This window comes from Oncorhynchus tshawytscha, linkage group LG01 (assembly GCF_018296145.1).
Source record: "Oncorhynchus tshawytscha isolate Ot180627B linkage group LG01, Otsh_v2.0, whole genome shotgun sequence".
Classification (NCBI taxonomy): Eukaryota; Metazoa; Chordata; class Actinopteri; order Salmoniformes; family Salmonidae; genus Oncorhynchus; species Oncorhynchus tshawytscha.
In genome coordinates this window covers 1,758,834-1,782,728 of record NC_056429.1, presented here as the reverse complement: position 1 = coordinate 1,782,728, position 23,895 = coordinate 1,758,834, and the positions used below count along the sequence as shown (strand labels likewise).

The following is a 23,895-nucleotide window of genomic DNA, read 5'->3' as shown; positions in this document are numbered from 1 at the left end:
GATCTATCCACCACATCCCCATTAATAATCTGTCAGGTTAAGATGGAGAGAGAGATCTATCCACCACATCCCCATTAATAATCTGTCAGGTTAAGATGGAGAGAGAGATCTATCCACCACATCCCCATTAATAATCTGTCAGGTTAAGATGGAGAGAGATCTATCCACCACATCCCCATTAATAATCTGTCAGGTTAAGATGGAGAGAGAGAGATATCCACCACATCCCCATTAATAATCTGTCAGGTTAAGATGGAGAGAGAGATCTATCCACCACATCCCCATTAATAATCTGTCAGGTTAAGATGGAGAGAGAGATCTATCCACCACATCCCCATTAATAATCTGTCAGGTTAAGATGGAGAGAGAGATCTATCCACCACATCCCCATTAATAATCTGTCAGGTTAAGATGGAGAGAGAGATCTATCCACCACATCCCCATTAATAATCTGTCAGGTTAAGATGGAGAGAGAGATCTATCCACCACATCCCCATTAATAATCTGTCAGGTTAAGATGGAGAGAGAGATCTATCCACCACATCCGCCGATCTCGCACTTCCGCATCTGCAGTGAAAGGTGACAGAACCAGAGCGGCGTTTGTCAGACCAGGAGACGTCAGAAAGATCGGTCGTCTCACAAAATGGTCTGTACTGTCAATGATTTGACCTACGAACTTTGGTCTACGAAAGTTCGTAGTTGATAGTTGATATAATTTTTTGATACTTCAAGTGGACCTTAAAATTCAACATCAAATAGCTAAATGATTCTTGGTTTGTCCTTAAAATAATTCAATATAGCTCAGTAGAACCCTTTCCCCTGCTTAGACCGTTAATGGGTTAACAACGTGATTTCCTTTTTTGCTCCTTGTTGAAACAAGCAAGGTGTTGTAGCAAACTAATCTGTGCAGCAGCAACACACACAGAAATAGAATGAATAGAACAGGCTTGGAACCTCTAACCCTGGGGATTTGTCATGGTTACACTCGACAATGGCTGCCTGGTATTGTGATGCAATAATTTCCATGGTAATGTAGAATGTTCACTCAAATTATGTTAATTGATTTGTCTCATGCAAATGGAATGTTTTTTTGTTTGTATTGTCAGTTGAGTTGAATCAACAAATCACAGCACATTTTGATGGGTACACTTCCTGCTTTACTTCCTGCTTTGCTTCTATGGGTACTTCTATAGGTGAAGAGAAAATGTGTGTAAAAAAAATATATATATATTTTGCTATTCGAAGGTTTATTACGGTGACTGCAGTCAGTTGGCTGGCCAATAACTGTCATCCCAAATTCCATGAACGTCACAGCCCTAGCTCATTCTTTCTCTCAGCTTGTGTCTTGTTTCCCCTTAATGGTCAAACTGATCTGTCTGTAGAGACGTCTGATAGATGAGGTCTACTCCCCGTTCCATGCTGCGCTGTGTGTGTGTTGTTGTTTTACACACAGTGTGTGTGTGTGTGTGTGTGTGTGTGTGTGTGTGTGTGTGTGTGTGTGTGTGTGTGTGTGTGTGTGTGTGTGTGTGTGTGTGTGTGTGTGTGTGTGTGTGTGTGTGATACAGACGTCTGATAGATGAGGTCTCACAGGTACCCAGACTTCCCTGCTGTACTGCGTTGTGGGAACCTGGCATCTGATGTCCAGGTGTTCCCCAGACCTGAGCCTGTGTTCCTGGATGAGGAAATTGACCCTATGCCCCGACACATCCTCACAGGTACCTAACAGACTCTCTAAATCGACCCTATGCCCCGACACATCCTCACAGGTACCTAACAGACTCTCTAAATCGACCCTATGCCCTGACACATCCTCACAGGTACCTAACAGACTCTCTAAATCGACCCTATGCCCCGACACATCCTCACAGGTACCTAACAGACTCTCTAAATCGACCCTATGCCCCGACACATCCTCACAGGTACCTAACAGACTCTCTAAATCGACCCTATGCCCCGACACATCCTCACAGGTACCTAACAGACTCTCTAAATCGACCCTATGCCCTGACACATCCTCACAGGTACCTAACAGACTCTCTAAATTGACCCTATGCCCCGACACATCCTCACAGGTACCTAACAGATTATCTAAATGATCCTATCATACAGTACCTAACAGACTCTAAATGATGGAGTAGCCCAGTCAGAGCTCTGACCTCAATCCAGTCAGTGGAGTGACCCAATCAGAGCTCTGACCTCAATCCAGTCAGTGGAGGGACCCAATCAGAGCTCCGACCTCAATCCAGTCAGTGGAGTGACCCAATCAGAGCTCTGACCTCAATCCAGTCAGTGGAGTGACCCAATCAGAGCTCTGACCTCAACCCAGTCAGTGGAGTGACCCAATCAGAGCTCTGATCTCAACCCAGTCAGTGGAGTGACCCAATCAGAGCTCTGACCTCAATCCAGTCAGTGGAGTGACCCAATCAGAGCTCTGACCTCAATCCAGTCAGTGGAGTGACCCAATCAGAGCTCTGACCCCAATCCAATCAAACATTTGTGCCATGACTTAAGGTTTGCTGTCCATCAATGCTTCCCAAGAAACTTGCCAGAGCTTGAACAGTTTTGTAAAAAATGATGGTCAAATATAATACAAATATAATCTAGGTGTGCAAAATTGGTAGCGACCTATCCCAGCAGGCTCACAGCTAATGGCTGACCCAAGATGCTTCCACCAAGTGTTATCTAAGGGGAGGTTGAGAATGATCAAATTATGACATTTCAGTTTTGTGTTTTTGGTGTGTAGATTAGTGGCAAAAGTCCTTATTTAAATGCATGAAACTCTGAGTCGCTGTCACAACAAAATATAAACAGAAGTTCAAGAGGTTTGCAGACTCTAGGCGCTGTATGTTCTCTACCATCCCAGTCACCTGACTTCGTCTCCTTCACGTCAACTGTGTTCAACTCTCTCTTACGGACTTTCACATGTTCTTGATGACTTGATGAACTATCACAGTTGATTGATTTAGATGTGTTATTGTATGTTGTGTATACTGCCATTCCACTTCAAACTGTCAATGTATACATCAAGTATAAGTAAGTACCAAACTGTGTTCCAGATCTGGAGATCGTTGGTTTCATAGAGATAGGAGACATCTCCAGTCCTCCTGTCATGTCCAGACACCTGGTCCTGCCTATCGCTGTCAATAAAGGTTAGTTACCGCTTCTAATCTGTTTTGAGCTTTTGCCTTTTCAATAATACCAAAATAGTGTTCTAGTCTTCTAGAATATCCTTCTCAATTACTGTTGTCATGTTCTAAAATAGTTTTTATATATTCCAGAAGACTGTTCTAATGTTCTAAATGAGTGTTCTAAAAGAATGTTCTAATGTTCTAAATGGGTGTTCTAAAAGACTGTTCTAATGTTCTAAATGGGTGTTCTAAAAGACTGTTCTAATGTTCTAAATGAGTGTTCTAAAAGAATGTTCTAATGTTCTAAATGAGTGTTCTAAAAGAATGTTCTAATGTTCTAAATGAGTGTTCTAAAAGAATGTTCTAATGTTCTAAATGAGTGTTCTAAAAGAATGTTCTAATGTTCTAAATGGGTGTTCTAAAAGACTGTTCTAATGTTCTAAATGAGTGTTCTAAAAGAATGTTCTAATGTTCTAAATGGGTGTTCTAAAAGACTGTTCTAATGTTCTAAATGGGTGTTCTAAAAGACTGTTCTAATGTTCTAAATGAGTGTTCTAAAAGAATGTTCTAATGTTCTAAATGAGTGTTCTAATGTTCTAAATGAGTGTTCTAAAAGACTGTTCTAAAAGACTGTTCTAATGTTCTAAATGTTCTAAAAGAATGTTCTAATGTTCTAAATGGGTGTTCTAATGTTCTAAATGAGTGTTCTAAAAGACTGTTCTAATGTTCTAAATGAGTGTTCTAAAAGAATGTTCTAATGTTCTAAATGAGTGTTCTAAAAGAATGTTCTAATGTTCTAAATGGGTGTTCTAAAAGACTGTTCTAATGTTCTAAAAGAGTGTTCTAAAATGAGTGTTCTAATGAGTTTATTGTTGTGTTCTTGGTTCCAGAGGTGGATGATGTGGGTCCAGGAACCACAGAGGAGCCAGAGGAGGAGACATCAGCCAACCAGCAGGCAGGGAAGGTCCCCAACTTCTGTGTCCTACTCCATGGCAGTCTGAAGGTAGAAGGCATGGTGGCGCTGGTGCAGCTGGGGTAAGATAGTACTATGTTCTGTTATAACACATTATAAAGGTTCATAACGTGCTTATAGCTTGTTATAAAGGTTATAGAGGGCATGGTGTCTCTGGGTAAGATATTAATGTTATATTCTTTTCTCTCTCAATTCAATTTGCTTTATTGGAGATTTACAATATTGATTATTATTATTTTAAACGGACAATAGTAACAACAATAACCCAGGATCAAAATAACCAACACATTGAACAATAACAATAAGCATACAGTAGAGGACATGTGCAGGTTGATTGGTCTGTCAGACACTGTCCCTCATCTTATGGCAGGCAGCAATGTAGTGCGCTGCCAACCCACAGCTCTCTGCGTCCTCCCCCAAGGTCTTTGAAACGTGGAATAAGGGTTTCAGATTTGGGGAAATGACACTGTAATTGTTTAATATTTGTAACATTTTCTCTCTGTAGCCCAGAGTGGTATGGTATGCTGTACTCCCAGGCAGACAGCAAGAAGAAGTCTAATCTGATGATGTCTCTGTTTGAGCCTGGACCTGAGCCTTTACCCTGGCTGGGCAAGGTGTCTCAGCTAGGACCTATATCAGGTAGCTAATCAAACGGTTAATTATCCCCCCCCCTGTCCAGAGATCTACCGGCTGACAATGGTAGCTTGATTTTCTGACCTTTAACCTCTCTCTCTTTCAGATGCAGCTGAGAACCCGTACGGGGAGGATGACAGTAAGAGTCCTTTCCCTCTGCAGCCTAAGATCAAACGCAGCTACGCTCAGAACGTCACTGTCTGGATCAAAGCTAGTGGACTGCAGGTACAGATAACGAGCTGTAGAAATAGAAGCTAGCGGACTGCACGTACAGATAACGGGCTGTAGAAATAGAAGCTAGCGGACTGCACGTACAGATAACGGGCTGTAGAAATAGAAGCTAGCGGACTGCACAGATAACAGAAATAAAGCGGGACTGCAGGTACAGATAACGTGTAGAAATAGAAGCTAGCGGACTGCACGTACAGATAACGGGCTGTAGAAATAGAAGCTAGCGGACTGCAGGTACAGATAACGGGCTGTAGAAATAGAAGCTAGCGGACTGCACGTACAGATAACGGGCTGTAGAAATAGAAGCTAGCGGACTGCAGGTACAGATAACGAGCTGTAGAAATAGAAGCTAGCGGACTGCACGTACAGATAACGGGCTGTAGAAATAGAAGCTAGCCGACTGCGGGTACAGATAACGGGCTGTAGAAATAGAAGCTAGACGACTGCGGGTACAGATAACGGGCTGTAGAAATAGAAGCTAGACGACTGCGGGTACAGATAACGGGCTGTAGAAATAGAAGCTAGCCGACTGCAGGTACAGATAACGGGCTGTAGAAATAGAAGCTAGCCGACTGCAGGTACAGATAACGGGCTATAGAAATAGAAGCTAGCCGACTGCAGGTACAGATAACGGGCTGTGGAAATAGAAGCTAGCCGTCTGCAGGTACAGATAACGGGCTCCTGATAGCCGAGTGGAATTATGAAAGACCATGATTGGAGATGTGTTAAGGCCTCACTGTAAGGATTATGTTGATTGGTTGAGAGGTGCTTGACTTCCTGTGTGTCAACCAATCAACAGACTGATGTGCAGAAGATCCTGAGGAACGCCAGGAAACTGCCAGAGAAGACTCAGACCTTCTACAAGGTAGTCACTGTCTGAGACATACAAACAATCACCCATAGAAGGTCATATTTGGGGCCTCCCGGGTGGTGCAGTGGTCTAGGTCACTGCATCGCAGTGCTAGCTGTGCCACCAGAGACTCTGGGTTCGAGCCCAGGCTCTGGGTTCTCGTGAAAAGGGGTAAAATTCAAAATGAGCCCAGGCTCTGTTCAACAGTGAGAAAGCATACTTTAAGGTTTCCTGATTTAACCTGCAAACATGGAGGTAGAATCATTTCATTTTTCCGTTGCAAAACGTTTTACAACGACCGGGAGGTCCGTGAAATTCTATAATGGGGTAAATATTCAAAATAATGAAAAATATTCATATAATGGAGGTAAACATCTATATATAATATAATAAATAAATGGTAATATTCAACAGTGAGAAAGTTCTGGGATGGATAAACTCTATTCATTCTAGGATGTTTCTATTTATTCTATAATGATTTAACCTGGGTCATTCATTCTATAATTCAATTCATTCTATAATGGTCGCAAACATGGAGGTAGAATTCATTTCATTTTCATTCTATAATGGAGGTAAACGGATTATTCAAAATGGAGGTAAACGTTTTCATTCTATAATGGAGGTAAACGGATTTTCATTCTATAATGATAAACGGATCTATTCATTCTATAATGGAGGTAAACGGATCTATTCATTCTATAATGAACACAATCCTATTCATTCTATAATGGTTCTGATCTATTCATTCTATAATGGAGGTAAACCTATTCATTCTATAATGTTCATTCATTCTATAATGGAGGTAAACGGATCTATTCATTCTATAATGGAGGTAAACGGATCTATTCATTCTATAATGGAGGTAAACTGATCTATTCATTCTATAATGGAGGTAAACTGATCTATTCATTCTATAATGGAGGTAAACGGATCTATTCATTCTATAATGGAGGTAAACGGATCTATTCATTCTATAATGGAGGTAAACGGATCTATTCATTCTATAATGGAGGTAAACGGATCTATTCATTCTATAATGGATCTATTCATTCTATAATGGAGGTAAACGGATCTATTCATTCTATAATGGAGGTAAACTGATAATGGAGGTCTATTATTCATTCTATAATGGAGGTAAACGGATCTATTCATTCTATAATGGAGGTAAACGGATCTATTCATTCTATAATGGAGGTAAACGGATCTATTCATTCTATAATGGAGGTAAACGGATCTATTCATTCTATAATGGAGGTAAACGGATCTATTCATTCTATAATGGAGGTAAACGGATCTATTCATTCTATAATGGAGGTAAACTGATCTATTCATTCTATAATGGAGGTAAACGGATCTATTCATTCTATAATGGAGGTAAACTGATCTATTCATTCTATAATGGAGGTAAACTGATCTATTCATTCTATAATGGAGGTAAACTGATCTATTTATTCTATAATGGATGTAAATTAATTCCTCTATGTTGTCTATTGCTAGCAGCACCATTTCACATTCTGGGTCTGTAAATATACAGTTGAAGTCTGAAGTTTAGCCAAATATATTTAAACTCAGTTTTTTCACAATTCCTGACATTTAATCGTAGTAAAAATTCCCCAATCAGAGCTCTGACCTCAATCCAGTCAGTGAAAATTCTCTGTCTTAGGTCAGTTAGGATCACCACTTTATTTTAAGAATGTGAATGTCAGAATAATAGTCGAGTGATTTCAGCTTTCATCACATTCCCAGTGGGTCAGAAGTTTACATACACTCAATTAAGTATTTGGTAGAATTGCCTTTAAATTGTTTAACTTGGGTCAAACGTTTCGGGTAGCCTTCCACAAGCTTCCCACAATAGGTTGGGTGAATTTTGGCCCATTCCTCCTGACAGAGCTGGTGTAACTGAGTCAGGTTTGTAGGCCTCCTTGCTCGCACACACTTTTTCAGTTCTGCCCACAAGTTTTCTATAGGATTGATGTCAGGGCTTTGTGATGGCCACTCCGATACCTTGACTTTGTTGTCCTTAAGCCATTTCGCCACAACTTTGGAAGTATGCTTGGGGTCATTGTCCATTTGGAAGACCCATTTGCGACGAAGCTTTAACTTCCTGCCTGATGTCTTGAGATGTTGCTTCAATATATCCACATAATTTCCCCCCTCATGATGCCATCTATTTTGTGAAGTGCACCAGTCCCTCCTGCAGCAAAGCACCCCCACAACATGATACAACCGTGCTTCACGGTTGGGATGGTGTTCTTCGGCTTGCAAGCCTCCCCTTTTTCCTCCAAACGGTTCTATTTTTGTTTCATCAGACCAGACAAGACATTTCTCCAAAAAGTACAATCTTTGTCCCCATGTGCAGTTGCAGACCTTAGTCTGGCTTTTTTATGGTGGTTTTGGAGCAGTGGCTTCTTCCTTGCTGAGCAGCCTTTCAGATTATGTCGATATAGGACTCGTTTTACTGTGGATATAGATACTTTTGTACCTGTTTCCTCTAGAATCTTCACACGGTCCTTTGCGGTTGTTCTGGGATTGATTTGTACATTTCACACCAAAGTACGTTCATCTCTAGGAGACAGAACGCGTCTTCTTCCTGAGCAGTATGACGGCTGCGTGGTCCCATGGTGTTTATACTTGCGTGGTACCTGGAAATTGCTCCAAAGGATGAACCAGACTTGTGGAGGTCTACAAATCTTTTTCTGAGGTCTTGGCTGATTTCTTTTGATTTTCCCATGATGTCAAGCAAAGAGGAACTGAGTTTGAAGGCTGGTCTGGAAATACATCCACAGGTACACCAACTGACGTATGACATCATTTTCTGGAATTTTCCAAGCTGTTTAAAGGCACAGTCAACTTAGTGTATGTAAACTTCTGACCCACTGGAATTGTGATACTGTGAATTATGAGTGAAATAGTCTGTAAACAATTGTTGGAAAAATGACTTGCCAAAACTATAGTTTGTTAACAAGAAATTTGTAGTGGTTGAAAAGTTTTAATGACTCCAACTGTACTTGGTGAATAAAAGTGATCTGTATTTATTCAGTTGTCTCCATCTGCCCACCAGGAGCTGAACCGTCTGCGGAAGGCAGCGCTGGCGTTTGGTTTCTGGGAGCTGCTGAAGGGCGTGGCAGAGCTGTTAGAGAGGGAGTGTACCCTGCTGCCAGACACGGCTCACCCTGACGCAGCCTTCCAGCTATCACACGCTGCCAAGCAGCTTAAACTGGCCTCCACAGGAGACTCCCAGTACGCTGCCTTCGACCAGAACATCAACCCCATGCACACCGACTTCTCTGGGGGAGGAGCTGGCATGTAGAGGAAGGAAGACTGCTTCTGAAATGGCCCGTTGACCTGTGTCCTCTCTAATGCCCAGGAAGCTCCGATTCAAGTAGAGATGTTGACCGTTGTCCCCTCTAATGCCCAGGAAGCTCCGATTCAAGTAGAGATGTTGACCTGTGTCCTCTCTAATGCCCAGGAAGCTCCGATTCAAGTAGAGATGTTGACCGCTGTCCTCTCTAATGCCCAGGAAGCTCCGATTCAAGTAGAGATGTTGACCGCTGTCCTCTCTAATGCCCAGGAAGCTCCGATTCAAGTAGAGATGTTGACCTGTCTTAATTTGTTGAGTAATGGCTGTATTTTGACAATTTGAATCTGAGCTTCCTGGGTTGTTAGAGAAGAGACCCGTCATGCTCAACATCTCTAAATCCTGGTCTAAAGTAGTGCACTATATAGGGTGCTGTTTCTGACTATTAGAATGGCACACCAAATGTTAAAAGCTAAGGCCTTTGGCTTCACATGTGTTTTTGACCATATCGTTTTTATAACTTTCCTAATGAATAAATGAAAAAAAGGTTTCTTTTTTCCAACGATGAGTATTTTTATTAATCTTACACAATTTACCCAGGAAGTGGAACTGCTCATTTTTATTCAGCATATTAATTGACGTGACAAAAACATACATCTTATGTGACTTTCCCCTGAGGACGTTTGTTAGCAGGAAAACATCATACTACAACAGAAAATACTGGGATTTAGTCAACCTAGATGAGATGATGGCAGCAGAGGTTGTTGGAGGTCAAAGATTTAAAAAAAAAAATGTCAGTTAGACTTCCTCTTCTTGGTCCGGAACCTCTTCCTCCTCTGTTTGTACAGGTGGCGGAAATTGATGAGAAGCCCTGCAAACACAACAGACTATATATGAGGGTGTGGCCGATATTGTTACATGTACACAGCCTTTAAAGATGGACACCTCAATGTTGTCACAAATAGTAATTACCCTATAACTGCAAAGGTGGACAGTATATTGATCCATTTTTCCCAACTCACCGATGACCATGAGAGGTAGGTAGATATAGAGGACACAGGAGAAGCTGGCAGAGGAGCCCAGGGCCTCAGGTAGAGGGATACTGAACAGTCTGCTCTGGTCAAACACTGAGATGGACTGGACCACTGCAACCACTGGAGAGGGGTAGAGAGAGAACGGTTGAGTAAATGGACTGGACCGCTGGAGAGGGTAGAGAGAGAACGGTTGAGTAAATGGACTGGACCGCTGGAGAGGGTAGAGAGAGAACGGTTGAGTAAATGGACTGGACCACTGGAGAGGGTAGAGAGAGAACGGTTGAGTAAATGGACTGGACCACTGGAGAGGGTAGAGAGAGAACGGTTGAGTAAATGGACTGGACCACTGGAGAGGGTAGAGAGAGAACTGCTGAGTAAATGGACTGGACCACTGGAGAGGGTAGAGAGAGAACTGCTGAGTAAATGGACTGGACCACAAACCATTGGAGAGGTAGGGGGGAGAGAGAGAACTGTTGAGTAATGTGTTACCCAGGTATTCTGTCCATTCTTCAGGCTTCCCATAGTATTACTGTACACCCGTAAACTAACTCACCTTCAGCCAGCACCCCCAGAGGGTACAGGACTATCCCGACAAACTGGACTGGACCACCCAGAGGGTACAGGACTACTGCTGTGTCCCTGTAAACTGGACGCACAAACCAGAGGGTACAGGACTATCCCAACAAACTCACGCACCACTGGAGAGGGTAGAGGACTACTGCTGGTGCCCCTAAATGGACTGGACCACTGGAGAGGGTAGAGGACTATCCCGTTGCCCCTGTAAATGGACTGGACCACTGGAGGGGACAGGACTACCCTGAGGTGTCCCTGGACTGGACCACTGGAGAGGGGACAGGACTACCCTGAGTAAATGCCCTGTAAACAAACCATTGGAGAGAGGGTACAGGACTATCCCGTTGTCCCTGTAAACTAACGCACCCCCAGGTAGGGTCCATTCTTCAGGACTTCCCGGTATTACTGTCCCCGTAAACTAACGCCACCCCCAGAGGGTACAGGACTATCCCGACGGTGCCCCTGTAAACTAACGCACCCCCAGAGGGTACAGGACTATCCCAGCGGTGTCCCTGTAAACTAACGCACCCCCAGAGGGTACAGGACTATCCCAGCGGTGCCCCTGTAAACTAACGCACCCCCAGAGGGTACAGGACTATCCCGGCAGTGTCCCTGTAAACTAACGCACCCCCAGAGGGGACAGGACTATCCCGGCGGTGTCCCTATAAACTAACGCACCCCCAGAGGGTACAGGACTATCCCGGCGGTGCCCCTGTAAACTAACGCACCCCCAGAGGGTACAGGGGTATCCCGACAATGTCCCCGTAAACTCACCTTCAGCCAGCACCCCCAGGGGGTACAGGGGTATCCCGACAATGTCCCCGTAAACTCACCTTCAGCCAGCACCCCCAGGGGGTACAGGGGTATCCAGACCGTGTACCTCAGCCAGGTGATCGTCTTCCACTCTGTGTCGATACAACCCAGCATGTAGAATGGATACCTGGGGGGAGAATGGATTTTCATTGGGGGGAAAATGGCATCCTTCTGAAGACAAATAGTAAAGCATACATTTTCTTTGCTGTTATTCATGAGATGTGTCAGTGTTGTGGAATAAAAGAGGTTAACATCTACAGAGGAAACTGGACAGATAACTCTACCATTGATCTTACGCATGGCTGAGGAAGGTTCTTGACGATCGGCCATTTTGCTTCCACAGCCATACAACACACACACAGAGAGCATGAATGACCCCTTTATGTACAGTAGGCTTATAATCCCACCTAAACATCTCTATAGCACTCCAGAGGTAGAAGACAGTATATACCACCTAAACATCTCTATACCACCTAAACATCTCTATAGCACTCCAGAGGTAGAAGACAGTATATACCACCTAAACATCTCTATACCCACCTAAACATCTCTATACCACGAGGTAGAAGACAGTATATACCACCTAAACATCTCTATACCACGAGGTAGAAGACAGTATATACCACCTAAACATCTCTATACCACCTAAACATTTCTATACCACCTAAACATCTCTATACCACTCCAGAGGTAGAAGACAGTATATACCACCTAAACATCTCTATACCACCTAAACATCTCTATACCACTCCAGAGGTAGAAGACAGTATATACCACCTAAACATCTCTATACCCACCTAAACATCTCTATACCACGAGGTAGCAGACAGTATATACCACCTAAACATCTCTATACCACTCCAGAGGTAGAAGACAGTATATACCACCTAAACATCTCTATACCACGAGGTAGCAGACAGTATATACCACCTAAACATCTCTATACCACTCCAGAGGTAGAAGACAGTATATACCACCTAAACATCTCTATACCACCTAAACATCTCTATACCACTCCAGAGGTAGAAGACAGTATATACCACCTAAACATCTCTATACCCACCTAAACATCTCTATACCACGAGGTAGCAGACAGTATATACCACCTAAACATCTCTATACCACTCCAGAGGTAGAAGACAGTAATACCACCTAAACATTTCTATACCACCTAAACATCTCTATACCACTCCAGAGGTAGAATACAGTATATACCACCTAAACATCTCTATACCACTCCAGAGGTAGAAGACAGTATATACCACCTAAACATCTCTATACCACGAGGTAGCAGACAGTATATACCACCTAAACATCTCTATAGCACTCCAGAGGTAGAAGACAGTATATACCACCTAAACATCTCTATACCACGAGGTAGCAGACAGTATATACCACCTAAACATCTCTATACCACTCCAGAGGTAGAAGACAGTATATACCACCTAAACATCTCTATACCACGAGGTAGCAGACAGTATATACCACCTAAACATCTCTATAGCACTCCAGAGGTAGAAGACAGTATATACCACCTAAACATCTCTATACCACGAGGTAGCAGACAGTATATACCACCTAAACATCTCTATACCACTCCAGAGGTAGAAGACAGTATATACCACCTAAACATCTCTATACCACGAGGTAGCAGACAGTATATACCACCTAAACATCACTATACCACTCCAGAGGTAGAAGACAGTATATACCACCTAAACATCTCTATACCACTCCAGAGGTAGAAGATGGTATATACCACCTAAACATCTCTGTACCACGAGGTAGCAGACAGTATATACCACCTAAACATCTCTATACCACCTAAACATCTCTATACCACGAGGTAGAAGATGGTATATACCACCTAAACATCTCTATACCCACCTAAAGATCTCTATAGCGCTCCAGAGGTAGAAGACAAAGAAGACCACTGGTTTGTTGTGCATCTCCTGCAGGCTGCCGAGGATGATGAAGAGGATGAAGTTCCTACCAATCACCTGGAGATGAAGAGCACCACAGTACACAGAGTCACAAACACCAGAGACTGACAGAAAGACGTCAACTCCACAGTACACAGAGTCACAAACACCAGAGAGACTGACGTCAACTCCACAGTACACAGAGTCACAAACACCAGAGAGACTGACGTCAACTCCACAGTACACAGAGTCACAAACACCAGACTGACAGAAAGACGTCAACTCCACAGTACACAGGGTCACAAACACCAGACTTTGTTAACACCTAATAACAATTTTATAAATACGCCATTACAAATGTTGAGTATGATGAACGACCACAGTAAACCACCCGTGTTCCCTGATGCTGATGCTGTCAGTGTTGTAGAGTATGATGAACGACCACAGTAAACTACCCGTGTTCCCTGATGCTGATGCTGTCAGTGTTGTAGAGTATGATGAACGACCACAGTCAACTACCCGTGTTCCCTGATGCTGATGCTGTCAGTGTTGTACAGTATGATGAACGACCACAGTAAACTACCCGTGTTCCCTGATGCTGTCAGTGTTGTACAGTATGTTGAACGACCACAGTAAACCACCCGTGTTCCCTGATGCTGTCAGTGTTGTAGAGTATGATGAACGACCACAGTCAACTACCCGTGTTCCCTGATGCTGTCAGTGTTGTAGAGTATGATGAACGACCACAGTCAACTACCCGTGTTCCCTGATGCTGTCAGTGTTGTAGAGTATGATGAACGACCACAGTAAACTACCTGTGTTCCCTGATGCTGATGCTGTCAGTGTTGTAGAGTATGATGAACGACCACAGTAAACTACCCGTGTTCCCTGATGCTGATGCTGTCAGTGTTGTAGAGTATGATGAACGACCACAGTAAACTACCCGTGTTCCCTGATGCTGTCAGTGTTGTACAGTATGATGAACGACCACAGTAAACTACCCGTGTTCCCTGATGCTGTCAGTGTTGTAGAGTATGATGAACGACCACAGTAAACTACCCGTGTTTCCCGATGCTGATGCTGTCAGTGTTGTAGAGTATGATGAACGACCACAGTAAACTACCCGTGTTCCCTGATGCTGTCAGTGTTGTAGAGTATGATGAACGACCACAGTAAACTACCCGTGTTCCCTGATGCTGTCAGTGTTGTAGAGTATGATGAACGACCACAGTCAAACTACCCGTGTTCCCTGATGCTGTCAGTGTTGTACAGTATGATGAACGACCACAGTAAACTACCCGTGTTCCCTGCTGATGCTGTCAGTGTTGTAGAGTATGATGAACGACCACAGTCAACTACCCGTGTTCCCTGATGCTGATGCTGTCAGTGTTGTAGAGTATGATGAACGACCACAGTCAACTACCCGTGTTCCCTGATGCTGTCAGTGTTGTAGAGTATGATGAACAACCACAGTCAACTACCCGTGTTCCCTGATGCTGATGCTGTCAGTGTTGTAGAGTATGATGAACGACCACAGTCAACTACCCGTGTTCCCTGATGCTGATGCTGTCAGTGTTGTACAGTATGATGAACGACCACAGTCAACTACCCGTGTTCCCTGATGCTGTCAGTGTTGTAGAGTATGATGAACAACCACAGTAAACTACCCGTGTTCCCGATGCTGATACTGTCAGTGTTGTAGAGTATGATGAACGACCACAGTCAACTACCCGTGTTCCCTGATGCTGATGCTGTCAGTGTTGTACAGTATGATGAACGACCACAGTAAACTACCCGTGTTCCCTGATGCTGTCAGTGTTCTACAGTATGATGAACGACCACAGTAAACCACCCGTGTTCCCTGATGCTGATGCTGTCAGTTGTAGAGTATGATGAACGACCACAGTAAACCACCCGTGTTCCCTGATGCTGTCAGTGTTGTACAGTATGATGAACGACCACAGTAAACTACCCGTGTTCCCTGATGCTGATGCTGTCAGTGTTGTACAGTATGATGAACGACCACAGTAAACTACCCGTGTTCCCTGATGCTGATGCTGTCAGTGTTGTAGAGTATGATGAACGACCACAGTAAACTACCCGTGTTCCCTGATGCTGTCAGTGTTGTAGAGTATGATGAACGACCACAGTAAACTACCCGTGTTCCCTGATGCTGATGCTGTCAGTGTTGTAGAGTATGATGAACGACCACAGTAAACTACCCGTGTTCCCTGATGCTGATGCTGTCAGTGTTGTAGAGTATGATGAACGACCACAGTCAACTACCCGTGTTCCCTGATGCTGATGCTGTCAGTGTTGTAGAGTATGATGAACGACCACAGTCAACTACCCGTGTTCCCTGATGCTGTCAGTGTTGTAGAGTATGATGAACGACCACAGTAAACTACCCGTGTTCCCTGATGCTGTCAGTGTTGTACAGTATGATGAACGACCACAGTAAACCACCCGTGTTCCCTGATGCTGTCAGTGTTGTAGAGTATGATGAACGACCACAGTAAACCACCCGTGTTCCCTGATGCTGTCAGTGTTGTAGAGTATGATGAACGACCACAGTAAACTACCCGTGTTCCCTGATGCTGTCAGTGTTGTAGAGTATGATGAACGACCACAGTAAACCACCCGTGTTCCCTGATGCTGTCAGTGTTGTAGAGTATGATGAACGACCAGAGTAAACTACCCGTGTTCCCTGATGCTGTCAGTGTTGTAGAGTATGATGAACGACCACAGTAAACTACCCGTGTTCCCTGATGCTGTCAGTGTTGTAGAGTATGATGATTAGATTGAAAGTAGAGTATCTGAAAACACAGACAGTACGATACCTGTATAAAAGCAGGAACCACCGCAGCCTTGACCACTCCAAACATAGCATTGAGGACTTCTACACTGGCTAATATTTGGCAGAAAAACATCACGTCGGAGATGGTGTAGAATGTGTCATAGAGAGAATCTGAAAGGGGGGGAAAACAGTTGAAAATATATGTCATGCCATGTCCTTCACTGCCAGACAGAGTTGACAATTTACACTGTTTTCTGAACAAATGCAAACTCAGCCAGACTGGCAGCCAGACTGGCACCCAGGCTCACACAACGTCTAACTGAAGTGATTCACCTTGTCCCAGTATAAAGAGTCAGATGGTCATGTCTAACTGATGTGATTCACCTTGTCCCAGTATAACGAGTCAGATGGTCATGTCTAACTGAAGTGATTCACCTTGTCCCAGTATAAAGAGTCAGATGGTCATGTCTAACTGATGTGATTCACCTTGTCCCAGTATAAAGAGTCAGATGGTCATGTCTAACTGATGTGATTCACCTGTCCCAGTAAAAGAGTCAGATGAAAATTCACCTTGTCCCAGTATAAAGAGTCAGATGGTCATGTCTTGAAGTGATTCACCTTGTCCCAGTATAAAGAGTCAAATGGTCATGTCTAACTGTGATTCACCTTGTCCCAGTATAAAGAGTCAGATGGTCATGTCTAACTGAAGTGATTCACCTTGTCCCAGTATAAAGAGTCAGATGGTCATGTCTAACTGATGTGATTCACCTTGTCCCAGTATAAAGAGTCAGATGGTCATGTCTAACTGAAGTGATTCACCTTGTCCCAGTATAAAGAGTCAGATGGTCATGTCTAACTGAAGTGATTCACCTTGTCCCAGTATAAAGAGTCAAATGGTCATGTCTAACTGATGTGATTCACCTTGTCCCAGTATAACGAGTCAGATGGTCATGTCTAACTGAAGTGATTCACCTTGTCCCAGTATAAAGAGTCAAATGGTCATGTCTAACTGAAGTGATTCACCTTGTCCCAGTATAAAGAGTCAAATGGTCATGTCTAACTGAAGTGATTCACCTTGTCCCAGTATAACGAGTCAGATGGTCATGTCTAACTGAAGTGATTCACCTTGTCCCAGTATAACGAGTCAAATGGTCATGTCTAACTGAAGTGATTCACCTTGTCCCAGTATAACGAGTCAGATGGTCATGTCTAACTGAAGTGATTCACCTTGTCCCAGTATAAAGAGTCGGATGGTCATGTTGACGAAGATCCAGGAGAAGCCCAAGAACTGAACCAGGTTGTAGGTGAACAGAAAAGCTTTCTTCAGAGTGATGTATGCTGGGAAGAAATTCACAATATAGGTCACATGTCACATTCTCTGCCTATATGTCTTACACATAAAAATACAGTGTGTTATACTCACAGTCCTCTGACAGCCTTGACTCCATGTTCAGTCGATTCTTTTTCTTCTCCTGGAAAGTTACAACAGAATGCACAACGAATATATATACATTAAATGTTCTATATTACAATATTGTTATGAATCAATTATAGCATATAAATATGAAGAGAGAGACAGACAGACAGGCAGAGACAGACAGGCAGGCAGACACAGGCAGGCAGACACAGGCAGACAGGCAGACAAGCAGGCAGGCAGACAGGCAGGCAGACAGGCGCTGTCTCTCTCATTAATGAGCCTTATCTGCTGTAACACCAAATGTATCCTGACAGCCTGAATTAACATTACAGGACGTCACCTTCTCCCGTAGCTCCATCTCAGCGTCAGACTCGTCCATCCAGCGGTCGAAGTCAGGAGCCAGGAACAGAGGTTTCTTCTCCTGTAGGGTGAGTCTGTCCCACCAGCCACTCAGCTGCTTACGCACTGTGATGTTCACCTGGCGTTGGGTCGACCTGTGGCTCACCTGGAGAACACATGATATCTATTAGATTAGAATAACCAACCACACACACACACACACACACACACCATCTAGTAAACACAGTCTATTATTCAGAATAGTCTAGTAAACATAGTCTGTTATTATTCAGAATAGTCTAGTAAACAGTATATTATTATTCAGAATAGTCCATCTAGTAAACAGTATATTATTATTCAGAATAGTCTAGGTAACAGTATATTATTATTCAGAATAGTCTAGTAAACAGTATATTATTATTCAGAATAGTCCATCTAGTAAACAGTATATTATTATTCAGAATAGTCTAGTAAACAGTATATTATTATTCAGAATAGTCCGTCTAGTAAACAGTATATTATTATTCAGAATAGTCCATCTAGTAAACAGTATATTATTATTCAGAATAGTCTAGGTAACAGTATATTATTCAGAATAGTCCGTCTAGTAAACAGTATGTTATTATTCAGAATAGTCCATCTAGTAAACAGTATATTATTATTCAGAATAGTCCATCTAGTAAACAGTATATTATTATTCAGAATAGTCCATCTAGTAAACAGTATATTATTATTCAGAATAGTCTAGTAAACAGTATATTATTATTCAGAATAGTCCATCTAGTAAACAGTATATTATTATTCAGAATAGTCCATCTAGTAAACAGTATATTATTATTCAGAATAGTCCATCTAGTAAACAGTATATTATTATTCAGAATAGTCCATCTAGTAAACAGTATATTATTATTCAGAATAGTCTAGTAAACAGTATGTTATTATTCAGAATAGTCCATCTAGTAAACAGTATGTTATTATTCAGAATAGTCCATCTAGTAAACAGTATATTATTATTCAGAATAGTCCATCTAGTTAACAGTATGTTATTATTCAGAATAGTCCATCTAGTTAACAGTATGTTATTATTCAGAATAGTCCGTCTAGTAAACAGTATATTATTATTCAGAATAGTCCGTCTAGTAAACAGTATATTATTATTCAGAATAGTCCGTCTAGTAAACAGTATATTATTATTCAGAATAGTCCGTCTAGTAAACAGTATATTATTATTCAGAATAGTCCATCTAGTAAACAGTATATTATTATTCAGAATAGTCCATCTAGTAAACAGTATATTATTATTCAGAATAGTCCATCTAGTAAACAGTATATTATTATTCAGAATAGTCTAGTAAACAGTATGTTATTATTCAGAATAGTCCATCTAGTAAACAGTATATTATTATTCAGAATAGTCCATCTAGTAAACAGTATATTATTATTCAGAATAGTCCATCTAGTAAACAGTATATTATTATTCAGAATAGTCTAGTAAACAGTATATTATTATTCAGAATAGTCCATCTAGTAAACAGTATGTTATTATTCAGAATAGTCCATCTAGTAAACAGTATATTATTATTCAGAATAGTCCGTCTAGTAAACAGTATATTATTATTCAGAATAGTCCATCTAGTAAACAGTATATTATTATTCAGAATAGTCCATCTAGTAAACAGTATATTATTATTCAGAATAGTCCATCTAGTAAACAGTATATTATTATTCAGAATAGTCCATCTAGTTAACAGTATGTTATTATTCAGAATAGTCCATCTAGTTAACAGTATATTATTATTCAGAATAGTCTAGTAAACAGTATATTATTATTCAGAATAGTCCATCTAGTAAACAGTATATTATTATTCAGAATAGTCCATCTAGTAAACAGTATATTATTATTCAGAATAGTCCATCTAGTAAACAGTATATTATTATTCAGAATAGTCCATCTAGTAAACAGTATATTATTATTCAGAATAGTCTAGTAAACAGTATGTTATTATTCAGAATAGTCCATCTAGTAAACAGTATATTATTATTCAGAATAGTCCATCTAGTAAACAGTATGTTATTATTCAGAATAGTCCATCTAGTTAACAGTATATTATTATTCAGAATAGTCTAGTAAACAGTATATTATTATTCAGAATAGTCCATCTAGTTAACAGTATGTTATTATTCAGAATAGTCCATCTAGTTAACAGTATGTTATTATTCAGAATAGTCCGTCTAGTAAACAGTATATTATTATTCAGAATAGTCCGTCTAGTAAACAGTATATTATTATTCAGAATAGTCCGTCTAGTAAACAGTATATTATTATTCAGAATAGTCCGTCTAGTAAACAGTATATTATTATTCAGAATAGTCCATCTAGTAAACAGTATATTATTATTCAGAATAGTCCATCTAGTTAACAGTATGTTATTATTCAGAATAGTCCATCTAGTAAACAGTATATTATTATTCAGAATAGTCCATCTAGTAAACAGTATATTATTATTCAGAATAGTCCATCTAGTAAACAGTATATTATTATTCAGAATAGTCTAGTAAACAGTATGTTATTATTCAGAATAGTCCATCTAGTAAACAGTATATTATTATTCAGAATAGTCCGTCTAGTAAACAGTATATTATTATTCAGAATAGTCTAGTAAACAGTATATTATTATTCAGAATAGTCCATCTAGTAAACAGTATGTTATTATTCAGAATAGTCCATCTAGTAAACAGTATATTATTATTCAGAATAGTCCGTCTAGTAAACAGTATATTATTATTCAGAATAGTCCATCTAGTAAACAGTATGTTATTATTCAGAATAGTTCATCTAGTAAACAGTATGTTATTATTCAGAATAGTCCATCTAGTAAACAGTATATTATTATTCAGAATAGTCCATCTAGTAAACAGTATATTATTATTCAGAATAGTCTAGTAAACAGTATGTTATTATTCAGAATAGTCCATCTAGTAAACAGTATGTTATTATTCAGAATAGTCTAGGTAACAGTATATTATTCAGAATAGTCCGTCTAGTAAACAGTATGTTATTATTCAGAATAGTCTAGGTAACAGTATATTATTCAGAATAGTCTAGTAAACAGTATGTTATTATTCAGAATAGTCCATCTAGTAAACAGTATATTATTATTCAGAATAGTCTAGGTAACAGTATATTATTCAGAATAGTCTAGGTAACAGTATATTATTCAGAATAGTCCGTCTAGTAAACAGTACCTCTGTCTTCACAGCATTAAGAAACGGCAGACTAAACTCATAATCATTATGTCCTCTTGCTCCATGGCCCTGGGCTGGAAACAAAGAAACAAAATGATCATTTGTTTCTTCAAAGCCATGCTCTAATGGTAGGTGAGTGAGTCTTCAAAGCCATGCTCTAATGGTAGGTGAGTGAGTCTTCAAAGCCATGCTCTAATGGTAGGTGAGTGAGTCTTCAAAGCCATGCTCTAATGGTAGGTGAGTGAGTCTTCAAAGCCATGCTCTAATGGTAGGTGAGTGAGTCTTCAAAGCCATGCTCTAATGGTAGGTGAGTGAGTCTTCAAAGCCATGCTCTAATGGTAGGTGAGTAAGTCTTCAAAGCCATGCTCTAATGGTAGGTGAGTGAGTCTTCAAAGCCATGCTCTAATGGTAAGTAAATGAGTCTTCAAAGCCATGCTCTAATGGTAGGTGAGTTAGTCTTCAAAGCCATGCTCTAATGGTAGGTGTCTTCTAGTTGATAATACTGTAATAAAGAATACGTACCCCTGAATTGGAGGACATTATCATGCACGCTGATGTCAAGATTCTGCAAGAGAAGAGAAGACAGTACAGACTACATTATGAGTTGCTCCTCTTTAGACTCTACCAACGAGGATAGAGACTACATCATGAGTTAAAGTTGCTCCTCTTTAGACTCTACCAAAGAGGATACAGACTACATCATGAGTTAAAGTTGCTCCTCTTTAGACTCTACCAAAGAGGATAGAGACTACATCATGAGTTAAAGTTGCTCCTCTTTAGACTCTACCAACGAGGATAGAGACTACATCATGAGTTAAAGTTGCTCCTCTTTAGACTCTACCAAAGAGGATAGAGACTACATCATGAGTTAAAGTTGCTCCTCTTTAGACTCTACCAAAGAGGATAGAGACTACATCATGAGTTAAAGTTGCTCCTCTTTAGACTCTACCAAAATGAAGACAGACAACTGGTTTGTGTTGTCGATGCAAATGAAAGCAGTCAGGACTCGTTATCAGCCCCTAGTCTATCTGTGAAGAGGAAGTCTCGCTATGTCAAAACACTATCTTCAAACACCATCTCCATGCACTTAAGATGTAGACCACACTGATGTTATTTACCACCTCTGAAGAAGCCTGCTAGCCACTCTGAAGAAGCCTGCTAGCCACTCTGAAGAAGCCTGCTAGCCACTCTGAAGAAGCCTGCTAGCCACTCTGAAGAAGCCTGCTAGCCACTCTGAAGAAGCCTGCTAGCCACTCTGAAGAAGCCTGCTAGCCACAATTGTATTTATATTCTATTCTGGGGAGGTAGGGTAGCCTAGTGGTTAGAGCGTTGGGTCAGTAACCAGCAGGTAGCCTAGTGGTTAGAGTGTTGGGCCAGTAACCAGCAGGTAGTCTAGTGGTTAGAGTGTTGGGCCAGTAACCAGCAGGTAGTCTAGTGGTTAGAGTGTTGGGCCAGTAACCAGCAGGTAGCCTAGTGGTTAGAGCGTTGGGCCAGTAACCAGCAGGTAGCCTAGTGGTTAGAGCGTTGGGCCAGTAACCAGCAGGTAGCCTAGTGGTTAGAGCGTTGGGTCAGTAACCAGCAGGTAGCCTAGTGGTTAGAGTGTTGGACTAGTAACCAGCAGGTAGTCTAGTGGTTAGAGCGTTGGACCAGTAAACAGCAGGTAGCCTAGTGGTTAGAGCGTTGGGTCAGTAACCAGCAGGTAGCCTAGTGGTTAGAGTGTTGGGCCAGTAACCAGCAGGTAGTCTAGTGGTTAGAATGTTGGGCCAGTAACCAGCAGGTAGCCTAGTGGTTAGAGCTTGGGCCAGTGGGTAGTCTAGTGGTTAGAATGTTGGGCCAGTAACCAGCAGGTAGCCTAGTGGTTAGAGCTAGTGGTCTAGTGGTTAGAGTGTTGGGCCAGTAACCAGCAGGTAAGTGGTTAGAGTGTTGGGCCAGTAACCAGCAGGTAGCCTAGTGGTTAGAGTGTTGGGTCAGTAACCAGCAGGTAGCCTAGTGGTTAGAGTGTTGGACTAGTAACCAGCAGGTAGCCTAGTGGTTAGAGTGTAGAGGTGGCAGGTAGGTTAGTGGTTAGAGTGTAGAAGTGGCAGGTAGCTTAGTGGTTAGTGTTGGACTAGTAACCAAAAGGTTGCAAGATCAAATCCCTGAGTTGACAAGGTACAAATCTGTCGTTCTGCCCCTGAACAGGCAGTTAACCCACTGTTCCTAGGCAGTCATTGAAAATAAGAAATTGTTCTTAACTGACTTGCCTAGTTAAATAAATCAAAATGATTTTCTATAATGCAATGATAGCCTACTCAGTCACATTAGGGCTACATCCTCATGCTAAGGGTCGATTCTCAACCCAATGTGAACTTCGGAGTACAGTGTTTGTGAGTGGTGTATTTATTGCCTCTGGGTGACAGGTCCTCTCTCCACTCACCTGCGCGTCAATCAGCTCCACTCGCAGGTAGATGTCCTCATGCCGCTGAGCCCAGTAGACGTGAGGAGTCAGCGTCTGCTGCATCGCACCTGTTGAGAATATCAGCACAATTCACGAAAGCATGGGAAAAAAAACTAAAATAACATGCCGGACGATGTGTTTCTCTTGCGGAAGCCGTCGAGGAGCCAGAATATTCTATGGAACTAGCGTGCGCGCTCACGAAAC

At 41.6% G+C, this 23,895-nt stretch overlaps 2 protein-coding genes across 5 annotated transcripts in view; one reads left to right on the top strand and one right to left on the bottom strand.

Annotated features, from left to right (window-relative positions):
• The window catches only part of ints14 (integrator complex subunit 14), a 21,843-nt gene extending 12,168 nt beyond the window's left edge, over positions 1-9,675 (top strand). The window contains exons 6-13 of the mRNA XM_042331560.1: positions 1,385-1,412; positions 1,601-1,715; positions 3,057-3,149; positions 4,019-4,163; positions 4,607-4,740; positions 4,841-4,959; positions 5,765-5,830; positions 8,877-9,675. Of these exons, the coding sequence (XP_042187494.1) occupies positions 1,385-1,412; positions 1,601-1,715; positions 3,057-3,149; positions 4,019-4,163; positions 4,607-4,740; positions 4,841-4,959; positions 5,765-5,830; positions 8,877-9,125 (949 nt within the window). The 3' untranslated portion in view covers positions 9,126-9,675. The remainder of the gene's footprint in view (positions 1-1,384; positions 1,413-1,600; positions 1,716-3,056; positions 3,150-4,018; positions 4,164-4,606; positions 4,741-4,840; positions 4,960-5,764; positions 5,831-8,876) is intronic.
• On the bottom strand, positions 9,662-23,895 carry hacd3 (3-hydroxyacyl-CoA dehydratase 3). Of its 4 annotated transcripts, XM_042295801.1 has the most exons (12): positions 23,671-23,895; positions 21,777-21,819; positions 21,255-21,328; positions 18,010-18,174; positions 17,676-17,724; positions 17,480-17,590; positions 16,296-16,423; positions 13,421-13,533; positions 11,567-11,660; positions 11,495-11,507; positions 10,136-10,267; positions 9,718-9,984 (listed from the first exon to the last, which is right to left on the bottom strand). In XM_042295801.1, exons 1-12 carry the CDS (start codon positions 23,752-23,754, stop codon positions 9,908-9,910), a joined length of 1,083 nt encoding a protein of 360 aa, XP_042151735.1. In that variant the 5' UTR covers positions 23,755-23,895; the 3' UTR covers positions 9,718-9,907. The 4 variants fall into 4 exon arrangements, with proteins under 4 accessions (XP_042151092.1, XP_042152075.1, XP_042151735.1 ...); XM_042295158.1 differs by having other exon boundaries at positions 9,662-9,984; positions 11,495-11,660; XM_042295520.1 differs by lacking the exon at positions 11,495-11,507 and having other exon boundaries at positions 11,554-11,660.